At 37.7% G+C, this 16,640-nt stretch overlaps 1 protein-coding gene across 1 annotated transcript; it reads left to right on the top strand.

Moving 5' to 3' along the window:
• Nucleotides 1-1,032: 1,032 nt before the first annotated feature.
• On the top strand, nucleotides 1,033-16,309 carry spopla (speckle type BTB/POZ protein like a). The gene is made up of 12 exons (XM_049594675.1): nucleotides 1,033-1,211; nucleotides 2,477-2,559; nucleotides 6,158-6,275; nucleotides 7,148-7,269; nucleotides 7,728-7,879; nucleotides 8,026-8,153; nucleotides 10,983-11,160; nucleotides 11,736-11,791; nucleotides 12,024-12,146; nucleotides 13,974-14,116; nucleotides 14,222-14,275; nucleotides 14,773-16,309. The coding sequence occupies exons 3-12, from the start codon at nucleotides 6,198-6,200 to the stop codon at nucleotides 14,915-14,917; spliced, it is 1,179 nt and encodes a 392-aa protein (XP_049450632.1). The 5' UTR covers nucleotides 1,033-1,211; nucleotides 2,477-2,559; nucleotides 6,158-6,197; the 3' UTR covers nucleotides 14,918-16,309.
• Nucleotides 16,310-16,640: the final 331 nt, after the last annotated feature.

Below are 16,640 nucleotides of genomic sequence, written 5' to 3'. Positions count from 1 at the left end.
CCCTCTTCCATGCATATAGGCCTACTTTTTTCACTGTTACTTCACGATATGAGGACCTTCATGTCACATGTTAATGACTACATCCATTCAAGCTCTAACCTAAGTCATGTCTGTATCAACCCTTTCCAAAATATTAGTGACCATAATCCAAATTCTTAATCTTATACTTGATGCTAAAACATTTATTTAAAGAGGTGAGGGCCTGCCTGAAAGACACAACTTCCTAATGTTGAGGCTTAAAACCAGCATAAATATCAAAAACATTTTTTAAACTTTAAATTTTTGTTATAATTTATTTAAACTGCAGAGTGAACAAATAAGTGGGACTTGACATGATACAAAGCATAGATAAAAGTTACTTTTTTTGTTGCAAAATGTAGATTTAACCAGTAAATTGTACTTAAATATCAAAATAAAAACACTCAATCTGGCTATTAACCTATAATATCACATTATATTTTATTAGTTGATTTAATCTTATTTTATATAATAATATGAATCTGCAAAATAACTAAAGCTATCCAGTAAATGTAGTGAAGTACAAGTACAATGTTTGGCTCTGAAACATAGTGAAGTAAAAGCAGTATATATACCTCAAACTCTACTCAAGTACAGTACTGTATGTACAGTAGTTACATTCCACCGTTACTGAACAGAAGTATTTTAAGGTCCAGCTGGAACCAGGATAAACTTCTATAAATAAATAAACTACAATAAAAATTGTTTTACTACTACAAACACTACTACTACTACTACTACTACTTATAATAATAATAATAATAATAATAATCATGATCATAATCAATTTTATTTTCATTTTCATTTTGATTTATTTTGTTTTGTTTTGTTTTGTTTAATTTAATTTAATTTAATTTAATTTAATTTAATTTAATTTATTTATTTATTTATTTATTTATTTTATTTTATTTTATTTTATTTTATTTTATTGTTGTAGTTGCTGCTGTGTGGCTCAGTGCAGAGATGAAGCAGGATGTTATCCAAATTTCGCGCATGCGGTGTAGGTGTATTTTCTAGCCGTTAAGCTACCAGCCAGCTAGACAGATGTAAGCTAGCACAGATATAAATTAGACAAAGAAACCTTGTGAAGAGACTTAGTGAAAAAGAGTTTAAAGTGACGGAGGGTGAAAGGAGCGACTGTGACACAAAGCTATATGCGTCATTCGATATATATGGAAGTATGAAATTGAAAGGTACGCCGTCACCATGTCTTTTTAAACTTTTTGTGAGCAGTCAGTGCAGAGATTAGCTTTGGCTAGCTGCTAGTTAGCCGCCGTTGTTTTCCCACCAGTATTTTGTACCAAAGCGTGTTAGCTTGGTTTGTTAGCATCCTGTCACAGGGATCAGTGAAGGGCCTTTGTTTTACACCGGCTAATGCGGGGTCTAAACAGCATATTACAAATTTACTTGAGGTATCCTTAGCTAGTTTGTATTGCAACAATGAGTAACGTAACTATTGTAAGTAAGTCCAGCAATGTGTGGACAGATATTTTTTATTAAATGTTTTGTGCTAACATAGCTGACCAGTGTTAGCTTCATTTGCGGTCTGAGGCTAAAGTGAAGTTATCATTAATCTTGCTAGTGAGAACATTTATGTTAGCTTGGGCTAGCTAAATACGTATTGCACATGAATTGACAGATTCGCGGAATGTAATTGTTCTTTAAGATTATTAATGTTGTGTAAACTAACATAGCTAAAATTGTAAGGCAGGGCTTGTCTGGTGAAGTTAAATCGTGAGGCAACATTGATGATGGTTTGGAAATTAGTGTTGACACTTCAGCTGATGTTACGCTAATATGGAGCTGTTGCTTTCTAGTGATTTCGATGTTTTATAGTAAGGGTAACGTTACTCACATCCGCTCACATCTTGAATAGCATATAGCTAGGCTAAAGTAAGACGTGACGCTATTTAAAGATGTGATCACTCAACTTTCAACTAATGGAAACTAACTAGATGCCCCTTCGGATAGCATCGTTTCTGTTGTGTATAAGGCGAGGTTGCACGACTCCAGCTAATGTGTTAGCCAAACAGAATTCCAGGTACATTTTGAATTAGCTAATTTAACAGACTGGTTTTTAGGCCGAACAGTCGGTTACATGCTAGGCTATAGCTAAGATAAAGCATTACAAAAATCCAGTTAACATTCAACATGCTTAAGGCCTACACTACCAATGTCGACTATCAATTTGCTATATTAACGTTACCTGATGCCCTCAGTTTTTAATAACGTGGCATTCTTGGCTGGTTTGAAAGCTCTAATTTTCTAGCTGTGTCACTTTATTGTCACTTGGATAATTTCTGTCACTTGATAGATGTGACAGTTCTGGTTTATTGTGAGAACTATGGCTTTATTGCCAGATGCTTCTGTAACGTCTGTGGCTAACTTTAATTACTTTTAGATGGCTCCATCAGGTCTATTTTCTATGTTTTATGAATGTGTTTTTTTTTCTTCCTAGAGTGGAACATGAAGATGGGACCATGAAGGATCCTGTGATAACTTAGAAGTACTGCATCTGTGTACATTTCAGCCATTCAAGAGGTGATGAGAAGGTTTCAATTTTTTTACAGATGCTGCATGATTCAGTTGCCATGTTTTTCATTTTAGCTAGAGGTGGTTCAGTTGCTGCAGTGTACTGCAAAACAAATTAACCTGGTCATTGCAAGCAAATGTGTACTTGCTATATTCATTAGCTTCAGGTTCCTCCATCCCATGTGATTTACAAGCAAAGACACAAAATCTCCATATGTATACTATGCTTGCTTTGTCATAGGTGCATTGTGTCATAATTCAAATATATATTACCTCAAACAGAATCATAAATAATTAGATAGAATTTCAATGTAAACAAATGCAAAAGCTGGAAAGTGGCCCTGTGGATACACACACGGAACAAACAGTCATATTACATGTGATTTTGGTTTTGCTCTTAGAAGCCGGGGTCCTGTAATGTATATTGCTAGTCATATGGTGCCACACTTACACAGAAAGAAAGTGAACTCTGGGGAAGAGATATGGTGGAAGAGCAGTAAGGTGCCATCTCCTCTTGGCCTTCCTGTCATTTTGCCATGGACATTTTATTTGTGATCCTTGAATCAAGCCATGACATGTCAAGTCTTTTTAAAATATATGTGAAAAGTAAAGATACAATTGTCTCTATCATTCTCTGCCAGTTGCCCAAAAATGTTCAAAATTCTGGACCAAGTTTATACCTTTTAAGAATAATTAGAAATACCTTACTCTCAGATGGCTTGATCAGAGGGATGACAGGGGTTTAGAGGCTTTGATATGAACTTCACTTTGTGCGAAAGATAAAATGAAATGTGCTGACACTCCATGAGGGGATGTGTCCCCTCAGTGTGAAGTGAGAAGGGAACATGAAAGTCTTGCAAATGTGATTTTGCTATAGCAAACATGTGCCTTTGTGAATATAACAGTTTTTTATTGGGTATGGTATGTTGCTGGCTTAACAGTTGTGATGCTGAAGTTAGCTAAAATTGACAGGTTTCCACATGAAAAATGGTGGTTATATGACTAAAACAACATGTTGCATTTGCTTTAATCACCATTATCTGCACAAGCTTACTAGCCATAGCCAAGCCCGTAGCTGACTGCTCGGCTCTTAGGGGGTTACTGAACAGCACTGTTTAGTAACTGTCGAATTCACCTCACCAGTTAGTCAAAAGTATGACATGAGAAGTTGATTTTCCACTATGTGTTTCTAGTTAAACTGTGTAGATAGCAGTCCATGTATGACCCTCTGCCTGTGCTCATTAATAAAATTAATCAGATAGACTATACTCAAGTTATTGGAATATCTTTGCATATGATTGCACAAGTGTAAACTAAATACAAAGTATAGGATCATCCCTTGAATATCACACTATAAACTCAAGTATACATTTAGCGGCTCCACTGTGATTGACAGTAGTCCAGATTTGTGGCATATTTTCTGTCTTGTTTGCCACCATCACAGTGTTCTGTTACTTATTTTAAAGTCACTTGTTTGACAGTTTTATGTGCATGTTGGGTATGGAAGATAACATGTATATTATCATTCTTTGTGTATGTAAAGAATATCTTATGATTACAAATGGGATTGTTAAAAGGAAAATAATTTATTGTAAACAGTATTTTAAATTACACATAGATAGGACTTTGGGTTTTTCCCCACTCGTGGTGGGACTCGTGTGTGGTTGGTCTGTATCTTTTCATTGAGCTAGCTTCAATTTCAGAAAGGGTTTCACTCTGTCTAGTGTTGTTCATTTTTGATGGCGATTCAAAAGTTTTAAGTTGAACAGAACAGCCAGTTGTTTTGCATGATTTGTCTTCAACTCCCTTAGTGTGAGGTATTAAAGTTTTTAGAAGTTAAAGGAATATTTCACTATCTTAAAGTTTATCTAAAAAACAATAGTCAAGTGCGCATTCTAGCGTTAAGGTTTTAGGCTACTTGCTGTAATTGTTCTTTGTTTTCATACTGGCTGTGAAGAGACCCCTTCCAAATGTGTTTTCAGTGCATGTTATGGAGACCAAATCTTCAATTTTGGTTCTATGTGAAAATATATTCCACAGTTTATATCAGCTGATATGAGGAGCGTTCTGAGAGAGACAAATCGAGTGTGTAGGCTCCAAATTTAAAGTAACCTCAGTACAAAATTCCCTGTGTTTGTTCCTATAGCCCTTTTTACACAGAGATCACGCTTTAGGGCCACTGTGAAGTTCCTTTTCATGCTGCCTTTGCATTTTTACACAGAACCAAGCGACTACGGCACTGTGCTGCTCCAGTGTGTGATTTCAAACAGATGCGGGATTGCACCAAAAGTGGCGTGATGGGCATGATGTGTAACACAACAGTGTTGGCCTCTAGTATGACATATAACGTGTGTCGTCAGTTAGCTGCTAGCTGCTATCAGCTACTTTTTTAATCTCCTGTTGTGGGTCACACGCATAAGATGTCATCAAAACATCACAGCCTTGACACCCATGATCCTGTTCTGCCAGCTGCCACCTTTATCCGGATGTTGTTTCAGTGTTGTTAATACCTCCGTCCTCAGGTCAGAGACGAGAAAGCTCTGTCCCTCCATCCATGATCATACCTTTTTATACAGAATGGCAAGGCAGCATAATGGCGCAATACTCCCGCCTTGACCAGACAGTGTAAAAGGGGCTTTTCCTTCCATTGCAGCTCATCAAGTGCACATTGTGCACAAAGAGGGAATTTCAAACTAAAAAGGCTATAACTATAAAAGAAGCCCACTTGATTTGTTAAACTCAAAATGCTAAGCCTGATATTAGCTTCAGATAAACTTTAGAATGTATTTTTGCACAGGACTGTTCATTTTGTCCTTGATCATTTAATGTGAAAGTACATTAGGTGGGTATCTTTTAATAGCCAGTGCAAACTAGAGAAGTGATTATAGCAAGAAAGACCTGTATAAATGTTTATTTGGGCACTTGACTGTTGTTTCAAGACAGACCTATCCTTAAATTTACATCTTCTCGCCTTCAAGGGTATGAAAGTTGTTTTCATCTACTGGATGTTGGTTTCTTGTTTGCTTTTTTAACAACCATAACTACCCAAACACACCCTTGTATGCAATATGTCAACGCTGTCATTTGATGAATTGTCTTGGTTGGTTAAGAATAACTTTGCTTAAGATGTGAAGATGGGCATTTATATGGCCACATGGCCAGGCACTATGAAATGATGGAAGCTGTGTCATTAGTCCTCTCCACATCTAAGTGGGCACTGGTTTTTACATAATCACACAGAACATACAGTTTAATATATACCATGGATACGGTTGTAAAAATAATCACTGCACATACTAAAACCTGCAGTAGAACAAATTAACTTCCTGTCACATACTTAAACTTATTTCCAGTCTACCAATTTGATGTCAGGTGTTATTGAATTATAAGAATTCAGGACACCGTGAGAATACAAACTATTTTTGCATCACATTTTGTAGCAAATATAATACAGAAAGATTCAAAAATGTGAAGGATTTAACTATCTTGATCATTTTTTAAAAGCTTATTCTGACTGTTTAAATAGGGGAATTTGTTTCATATGCATAATTAATGCTGTTAATTGGTGCAAAAATAATTTTTCTTATTGTTTTCTTGGAATGATTAGTGCTTTAAGGACGAAAGTGAGTGGTACCCCGAAGCCAGTGATGTCACGGGTTCCCACCCCTCCTCCTCCTGGGGAGATGTCAAGTGGACCTGTGGCAGAGAGCTGGTGTTACACACAGGTATGGACATAACTAAACTCACTGAATCATCATCTTTACATAAAAAGTTATAGAACTGATCCTATTTTAGATAGCTTCATTTCATATCATTTCATTCCCAGCTTTTTATTTTCCTCTCTTTATGTTACAAGGCCTTCTTTGCAGCAGACAATTTGATTTTTTTTGTAGTAAGAAAAGCTCAGGTGGTAATAGGGCAATATCTCAAAGGTACTGAGTATTGATACCCAGCTCTAGGTGTTTTTATTAACATAAAAATGACTCTGTTCCATCCAGCCCCAGCATGCACAGTACCAGGACCCTGAAGCTAAAGCAGCTAAATAGAGTTCAGCCATCATTCATTGTATTATTTACGCTTGTGATTTTCCTACTGTGACATGTCAAAATGCCCGCTGTCTTTTATATTCTTATACTGTATTGGAATGACATAAGTTACTGTAATCTGCACAGCCCCTAAAAAAGACAGTCAGTCTTAACATTTTACTTCACAATCATTTGATTTGGGGTCAAACTGTCATGTCAGGCCACACAATTCTTGAAGTATTTTTGTACTGGATTTAAAAAAAATCCAAAAAGCTTTGTTATTATTATTATGAATAATAATAATAATAATAACAATAATAATAATAATAATAATAATAATAATAATGATAATACATTTTATTTGGAGGTGCCTTTCAAGTCACCCATGGTCACCTTACAGAGCATATAAGATAAAAGATCAGTAAGACATCATTAAAGCAAACAACATAAAAACAAGTGTAGTGCACAGTGTCCAGTTAGAGTGAATATGCCAGTTTGAACAGGTGGGTTTTGAGTTGGGATTTGAATGATGTGTTGTTCTGATGGTTCTGCATGTTTCTTTTGGTCCCAAGGTCAAAGTTGTGAAGTTTTCGTACATGTGGACCATAAACAACTTTAGTTTTTGCAGAGAAGAAATGGGGGAGGTGTTGAAGAGCTCAACCTTCTCTTCTGGCCCTAATGACAAGATGAAATGGTTAGTATTCAAGCTAAACCTCTCAGTGTAATCCATTTATTTTCAGGGTTTTTGTAGGATGTGAAAATCGTGAATAGTTTATGAATAACTGCAGAGTTTACAGTTAAAGTAAACTAGTACTAAACTTACTAGTAAGCAAGAGTTTTGAAAAATCACTTCCATGCTTACAAATATCATTAACTTATTGCATTTATTTATCTATCTGTCTAATTCTATCTCATCCAGTGTTATGTTCTCGTATTCCCTAAACACAAACATGAATGTCACTGCATGTTTTATTTTACTGTGGGAACTCTTCACACAAGTGATAATTACACAGTCTCTCACAGCAAAAGAGAATCACCCCTCAAGGCTCGTCAGAGTCTTCTGTTTTGACAAATGTGATAAAAGTAGTTAAGACTGTCTTCCTTCTAGTTTGTCATGTAACTGATGTGCAATCTTATCTGTTTTCTTGCCAGGTGTCTGCGAGTCAATCCAAAGGGACTTGATGATGAAAGCAAAGATTATCTGTCATTGTATTTACTTCTTGTTAGTTGTCCAAAAAGTGAAGTCAGAGCAAAGTTCAAGTTTTCCTTGTTGAATGCTAAAAGAGAGGAGACAAAAGCGATGGGTGGGTACAGGCAATCAGAGCGTCAACACCTCTAATTATACTGTATATTTGGTGTTCTTTTTATACCTCTGCTTTATTCATTTCTTTGACTTTTAAACAAAACAAAGGCAATATTAAGACTCGTCATGATTTTGTTCTTGTTACAGAAAGCCAAAGAGCATATAGATTTGTCCAAGGCAAAGACTGGGGCTTCAAAAAATTTATAAGGAGAGATTTCCTCCTCGATGAAGCCAATGGACTCTTGCCAGATGACAAGCTAACCCTGTTCTGTGAGGTAATTATTTTGTTGCTTTCCTTTTATTCTTCAAATTAATGTCTTTTTGTTGATGGATGCTGTAATTTTGCAAAAATTGGAAATGACAAGGCAGAGTCACACTTTCCTTGCTTGTAGTTGAGATAATAGTGTAAAATGGTACATGCAACTATACAAAAAAAAGTTGTCTTTTTTTTTTTCTTTGGATGGGTGAATGGGAGATTTGACCTGGTGACTCATTTGAGGGTTACAGGTTGGACAGGCACACATTCTCCTTCTCATCTGTTCTCCTCATCTGCCACACAGCATTCTCTCAATTCTTAGTCTCATTTTTTGGTCTAAGGAATAAATCATACTATCCAGTAGATATAGAGCTGCAATAACTTATACTCTGTATAAGTAAACTGAATAATTGGGGTTGTGGACAAAACAAAACATTCAACAACATCATCTCGGTGTTTTGGAAACACTGATGAACATTTTCACCATTTTCTGACATTTTATAGACCGATAACTAATTGATTCATTGAGAAAATAACCGACAGATTAATCAACATTAAAAGATACTTGTTAGTTACAGCTCTAGTTGGATGTATGTATATGAACTAGAAATCATCTCAAGGTTTGAGGTAAATTATTAGAAAACTAGCTGTACTCTCAATGATACAGGTTTACATAATGAGTAATAGTATAGAAATTTTGGATGCCATTGTCATTAATTGGGAATTATTAAAACCTCATTAGGGTTATTCTTTTCAGTAGCCCCCTTTCCACCGCAGGAACTTTTCTCATTTACCCAGTATTTTGAAAAACCTCCGCGTTTCCACCCAAATTACCCAGGTAAAAAACTTTCCCTCATCTCCAAACTTACCCTGAAAAAAGTACCTAGTAGGGGGGTAGGACTTTTCAGATTACCCAGAATTCTTGAGGGGTGGGGCTGTTTGCTGAAGAACGCTGATCGGTGGAACACACACACAGCATTCCGCACTTCTGTGTCAGTGTGTCTGCAAACTTAATTTCCTTTCTACAAGCTTCATTTTGTTTCTGTTTTGATTTAGCATGGGTACCGAAACCCGGTACTGAATTAACCCCCGGGGCTGTATTGTCAAAGACCGTAGTATTGATGAGTGCTGACGGTATCAGTTCTTTTGTGCCGCGCTGATCCATTCCACACACACACACATCCACACACACACCAACGCGACACAGTAACCGGTGAACAGCTGAACAGCCGCGGTGGAAACACAGTGAAGATAACTCGAAAATGACTCGAGTTGATGTCAGCTACACTCGTTACTGTAAGTGACATTAAACCTTAGCGAGTAAGAAGCCAATACTTTATCAATACATGTGTTCAGCAAGCATGAACATGTAAACATGTAGACAGTGATATTCAATATGCTCCATCACAGTCTCTCATCCACCGTCACTAAGGTTATGTCTTACACAAGGACAACACGCTAGTTCGGCTGATAGCGAATTGTTACTAATAAGCTCTAATGTCAGCTGTCTGTATGTAGACTAACCTAGTTTGACACTTACCTTAAAATACTTTTTTTTCCTTCTTTTTTTTTTTTAAAGATTTTTTTGGGGGCATTTTGTCCTTAATTGATTGGACAGATAAGTGTGAAAGGGGGAGAGAGAGAGGGAGTGACATGCAGCAGCGAGTGACAACAGGCTGGAGTCGAATCCCGGCCGCTGTGGCAACAGCCTTGTACATGGGGCGCCTGCTCTACCACTAAGCCACCGACACCCCAACTTAAAATACTTTTAAACTTTAAACTGGCTGAGACAAACAACCCCAACCCTCTACACCAGCATATAACCAGCCAAGCTGGCGGAGCCAAATACAGGGCACACGCCGAATCATCTGCGTCATCATGCTAATTTGAATACATTTTCCGGAACTTTAGGTGAGGTGGAAACGCAAACCACACAGATTACCAGGAACTTTTTTACCCAGGTAAACAAATTGCTGGTAATAAAAGTTCCTGGAAATGTTGGTGCAAAAGGGGCTAATGTAAATTGGTGTATTTTGATAGGTTTCTGTAGCCTCTTTTATCCTCATCATTGCATATTGGTATGACATTACTGAGCTGCTGTTGTGTTTACTGAGCTGTTTCAGCATTGATTCTTCGATCAAAGTGTCAAAAGCAAATCACGGTCAGATTGAAGCATTTACAATCTTAGTGTAACCTTAAGTGAATCAAGGCCAGAGTCTATTAATTCTTGTTATGACCTGTTTACACCTGAGTCTAAGCTGCCATGCCATTTAACTACAAACATACTGTTGGCATTTGCTTCCAATGACATTAAGCTCTTAGGAAGTGAAATGCTTCCTCCATCTTAAATCATTTACAATGGTGCTTGTTTTCGAAATAATTGAATTCAGTGTGTCAAGAAGAATGAATGTCTCGTAAAATGTTCTTTCAAGGGACAAGTTAAATGAAGTGTCAGTGGATTTTGATGTAAATGCATTTGGCCAAATACTGCCAGGACCAGACAGTGTGCCAAACAGCAGTTACAGAGATTCAACAATTTCAGGGAAATTGCCACTTTGATAAACAAATTGCATTCAAATTAAAGACAAAATGCCTTTCCTCATCAATTAGGTGTTTCAGCGGAGTTAATTAATTTTCGTTTCAAGTGGTTGTGTTTTGCAAGCAAGAGTCCCTCCCTCTGCAGGTTCATCAGTCTTGAAAATATGCTTTAAAAAGAAGCAAATTAAAAACAAATTAGACTGTTCTCCAATGCAGTAAAACATATTTGCTGTTGGATTTGTTATAAAGTTTATCCTTGATGAGACTGCTTCAGCATGGTGCTTCTCTGTGTGATGTTTTTCATGTACAGGTAAGCGTTGTCCAGGACTCTGTTAACATTTCGGGCCAGTCTAACATGAACATGCTGAAGGTACCAGAGTGTCAGCTGTCTGATGACCTAGGGAACCTGTGGGAGTGTTCACGCTTCACAGACTGCAGCCTCTATGTGGGAGGGCAGGAGTTCAAAGCCCACAAATCCATCCTTGCAGGTAAGACCATCCCCGGCCCCAGCACTTAAGCAAGCAACAACCAGGAGAGGAGCCCCCAAAATGGCCCTGGCAAGACATGTCTATGCCTCTTCTTAATGGCCTCTCATGGAGCGCTATAAGCACCTCGAAAGGCTACAGAGGTTCTGTATTCCTGGCTTGATTTGTAGCAGCCTAGTTCTGCAGTGGGTGCTAATCCCCACTACCCCTGCTTGGCCCTGCTTGACCCAGATGACTGTAGGATGCAGGAGATTGAGAGGCTGGCTCTCCTCTCCAGCCTGTCTCCATTAGACATGGCAGCAGCTGCAGTGGTCAGGGGGAAATGCTGACAGAGTGGCAGCAATACGGATTTAGCAAGACTTTAAGACTGTCAGACTTTGATACTGATGCTTGGTGCTTTATCCATTTGGTTTGTTTTTTTTTGTATGCTGTTTAATCAAAGATCAAAGCTCCTCTTTTTATCACATGAGATGATGTTGATGAATACAAACTACAAATTTGGTGTGCAAACATGCTTAATAAAATGTATAATATATACATGTCATCATATTAACGTGTTCAACTTATTTCTTTGACAGCAAGGTCACCGGTCTTTAATGCTATGTTTGAACATGAAATGGAGGAGAGTAAAAAGGTAAGAATAATTGGGTACAGGTGCTTCTTGTTATCCTCAAAATTGTATTTATTACAACTATAAGACAGTGCTACATTTTGTATGTGTACACTAAGTATTGCTTAAAATGCTTTTGTCATGTTTGAAATTAACATTCAGTCTGACTCAGTGGTAATGAGTCTTCTTTTATGTAATTTTTCTCAGTTGCCAAATTTAAATAAGTTGTACAAAAACCTTCTATCTTCCCCCACAGAACCGTGTTGACATCAGCGACGTAGACCCAGACGTCTTTAAGGAAATGATGGGCTTCATCTATACAGGAAAAGCCCCAAACTTGGAGAAGATGGCAGACAATTTGCTGGCAGCTGCAGATAAAGTAAGTATCCAAGTAATTGAATCCTCTGCCAATATGTTTTGAAAAAATCCACCTTCCACTACTTTTTGATGGTAGAAGAAAAGCTTCCTTTTGTTTCTGCTTTGTTTGGCCAGTTGTTTTCATTGAATTTTACTCAGAAAAATGCTATGCAAAAATGCTACCTGATAAATCTTGTGATTATTTGAGCTCTTAGCCCCGAAATTATCTTGGGATACAACTCTATTTTTCTAAGTAGTAACTAGCTCTTTCTAAACACTGTTTAACACTTGGACGAATCTACCAAAATAATTAAGATAATAATTTGAGTTTTTATTTAAAAAATCATTTAACATTTATTCTGTTTTTGGTAGTTTAAGATTTGTGTGTCATCACATGGTATGGTGTCAAATTAGTGATAACATCAGGTCACTTTTACGCTGCATAGATTAGCCTAGTGGCGAGCAGAGTTTTCCTTTACTCAGAGCTTAATAAATTAAATACTTCTTCTCACTTGTGGCGTTGCGGCAAGAAGTTAGCAGAGTGAAATGCCGGGCGAGGCAATTATATTGTCTTCCCTGAGTGTTTTAACATATGACGTGTTTTGTCTGTTGACCCGTTTTCTCCGAAATCCAAAATATTTCCATATTGCTGAATTATTCATGAGTAAATAGCGTTATCCTTACTGTCTTGCTTGGCTGCTTGCCAGTATCTGTCTGGCACTGTTTAACTGTGACACAGAATTTAAAAATTGATTGTTGATCATTAAATTGGTATATCGATAGAGATAGATTGATCTTCACACCCCTAGTGGCCAAACAGTATAATTACACCATCACATGATGGTCCAGTAGCCCAAAAAGACTTTTTCCCGTAGACTTGTACTGCAAAAAAGACGTCTGTGAATTAGTGTAATTAATTCTTCGAGTGTTGCAACCTGCAAAATAACTTTGCTATCGGGATTTTAACTGTTTGGTCTGATAGCAACTGAAAAGTCTAGAAGAGGCACACGGTTGACTCGTTTTATCCCCATTTGAGTTAACTGAGCACTAAACTGGAATTAGCCAACTTGGCTGGGGGAGGTCTTTAGTTCTCCTGCTCTGTGGTTCACACAGTGTGGAAGTAGTGCAGATGATCCAGGTAATTTTACATGCGGCAGTTGAACCATTTTGACTTCATGCACCACTGAGCAACTTTCATAGGGATGAACAGGGCCCTTACATATGGACAAAATGGAGAATTCCAAGAGTAAGTCTTATATTGCTGTTCAGTCTGTAGTTTGGATTTTCTTTCATGTGTTATGTTGCGAATGGATGTACACATATTGTTACCCTATTCTGCAGCTCATGTGAGGTTGCATTTCAGATCAGTGCAACTTTATGTGTAAAGCAATACTTCTTGGAGGACAGTAAAAAGAAGCATCCTGTGATCTCTCCTAAATCGTTTCTAGACACTGACATTTTTTTTTAAAAGTTAAGCAACATCCTTACTTCCCCCTCCCAAAACAAATCATTCCAATCATTGCTGAAGTGATAAATCACATTGGCCATGTGATGAAATTGGCTAATTCCTGTTTTGTCAGGGTTTTTTTTTTTTTTGTTTGTTTGTTTGTTTGTTTTTTCATTGCAGTATGTCTTGCAGGAACCTGCTGGTTGTACATTTTGGGTCTTGGTCATTTTTTCCACATATCCCAATAGAGTAGTAATCCTTAAAATTTTTAGTAACTGATTGCAGCTGTAGCTTTTATGTGTATTCAGAGTAGCTGAGACAAAACCTCAAACCACGGTGATCCACCTTGCATCCAGGGTGTAACCAGTACTTTTTGTGTCCCCCTCTCTCCCCCCACCCCAGTACGCTCTGGAGCGTTTAAAGGTCATGTGTGAAGAGGCCTTGTGCAACAGCCTTTCAGTGGAGAATGTGGCCGACACCCTCATCCTAGCAGACTTGCACAGTGCCGAGCAGCTCAAAGCACAAGCCATAGATTTTATCAACAGGCAAGTATCGTGGAAAAAAAAAAAAAAAAAACTCCAGTGATAAATTCCTGCTGCCATTTCTGTTTACCAGCCCTGAATGCTTACCTTTTTATCTCCTTGCCATAGGTGCAGTGTCCTGAGACAGCTGGGCTGTAAAGATGGAAAGAACTGGAATAGCAAGTATGTAATTAGCTGATATATGTGACACAAGATTAATAACACACTCTTATCTCTTCCCCCAACCAGATGCATTAGAATTCATTGTTTTAGCCCAGGCAGACAGTGCTATTTGCCTTTTCAAGTTGAAGCTTCGTATCTTTGTATCCAAGTTATTAATAGACTCATACCTGGATAAACCCTGGAAATGGAATATTTGTAGAATTTTAAAAAGAAGGGAGGTGGTCGCAGTGGGAAGTTTTTCTTTCAGATGATGTAGTGCATTGTCAGAGGACACCTTGAAATGTTGTTTTATTGTATTTAATGTGAAGACGTATCACTCCTAAATTATTTCAACCTATGCACAGAAAGCACTAATGGCCCTTTTCAAGTTTACCACGCAACCTACAAATCAAGTGCCCCTTATTTGCTTTGTCATTACGATCTCATTTATGTTTATTGATTTTTAATGTGCACACTCTCATGTCTGAGTGTTAACTTCATTTTGCCTGTGCTTACAGTCATGCTACAGACATAATGGAGACTGCAGGCTGGAAGTCAATGATCCAATCCCATCCTCACTTGGTAGCCGAGGCCTTCCGTGCCCTGGCTTCAGCACAGTGCCCACCCTTTGGTCTTCCCAGGAAGCGTCTAAAACAGTCCTGACTGCCTGACTGTGCCCCAGGACTTTACTGGAGGTGTGAAGCATGGGTTTACAAAGGAAGGACTAGCGAGGGTACCACTCTTTATTTCCACCAAAACTGAACACACTTGAATAAAGAAGAGTGGAGCTTTCTGGCCAGGGATTTTGGGGAGGCTGGCACGTGGACGACTGACAACAGTGGATTGGGTGAAAAAATTGGTAAACTTGGTGTTACGTGCTTGCTTTGCTGCCCCAACTGAATTCCGTTCAGCCCGGGTAGCAAGTCAAGCTGTCCGCTACTGTTTGTTTTTTTTGTTTTGTTTTGTTTTGTTTTGTTTTTTTCCTGTAATTTTAAAAATGGCCTTAATATATCTGCCATTGCTCTGGAGCTGCTCCAGAGTACTTTGTCTATTTTACTCTGTGCCTGCCTTGTCACAAAGACCAGGCCTCCTCCAGGTTGCACTAGTTCCCATGAATAGTCATTTTGATATGGAGTTCTATAGGAACGTAACAAAGGTTTAACTAAATGGGAAATATTATATATTTGTAATGTTTAGCCCGTTTTGTGACTAGACATTAAAAAGCATGAACACTTTCAGTGCAAGGTCAGTTCTTTACACTTTTTAAAAGATGTGTATGCCCCATATTGATGGCACCATTTCTATGTAAATGACAGTTGAACCATCTTCAGAAGACCAGTGTACAAGAAAGTCTGTTCTATTGCATATTTGTGGGGAAAAATTGTAATCTGCCATTATGAGAACACAGTGTCAATCCTTATAATACATGTAAGACAGAAACGTGTCTATACTTTGGCCCTAATATATTAAGACATTGGAAGTATTTACTCAGTCTCCCATTTGAATGACATATTCCAGATCATACGTCTGTGAACTGTTATAGATTAAATTTTGAAAATTTCTGTCCTTTAGTATTGCCAACTTGCAAATATTATATATTCTCAATATATTGTGGTTAACTAAAAGTGGAGAGACTAATGCATGGTCATGTTATTGTCAAAGAAAGTGTCCAAGTACCAATTTTGTTTTTAACCATTTATTTTCTGCAATTATCTGACATCTTTGTGCAGAATTAAATGAATTGAGTATGTGCAAAGAAATTTCCTCTAACATGCTTGGATATTTGTAGGATGCTGAGCATCACTTCTACTGGCAATGTTATTCTGTGTTTGAATGGGGGGGTTGTCATGTTTATTCAGTCCGTCTCGTATGTAGTGTGGTGTGACCGACACTTCAGAGGATTTTGTAAATTAAGAGTAGCATCGTTTTTACATGATATTACTCATCATTCAGTCATGTTGAGATGTTGAAACTTGTTTGGAAGCAAAAAAGATGAAGTTGTTGTCTGCAAGAATGCCTGCATTAACCCATTAAACCATTTTCCAGCAGTCTGAAGACACCCAGGTTATTTTTTGTTGTTTAAATCGGTGTGATGAGAGATGTAAGTTTAAGGAAGGGTGATCGTTATCCATATCGTTTCTTGTTAATGATCATGTTAATGGATGTGTGTGTCAGGCTGAGGTGATTCCTTTTTTCTGTCTCTCCACTGGTTTTCTTTTAAACACAAGATTACCAAACAACACTGTGATAATCAAAAGGAAATGTGCTTTAACTGGATTAGCATAGTAGCATGTTTAATGTTGAACCTTTTACAGCACATGAAAGACATTTTTTTTCCCTCGCTTTATGTGCGAGCGCTCGGCAAAAGCTCTAATTAAAGTGAACA

The sequence above is a fragment of the Epinephelus fuscoguttatus genome, linkage group LG13 (genome assembly GCF_011397635.1).
Source record: "Epinephelus fuscoguttatus linkage group LG13, E.fuscoguttatus.final_Chr_v1".
Lineage (NCBI taxonomy): Eukaryota > Metazoa > Chordata > Actinopteri > Perciformes > Serranidae > Epinephelus > Epinephelus fuscoguttatus.
The sequence above is the reverse complement of the archived record's forward strand: the minus strand, read 5'-3'. Positions and strand labels throughout refer to the sequence as shown.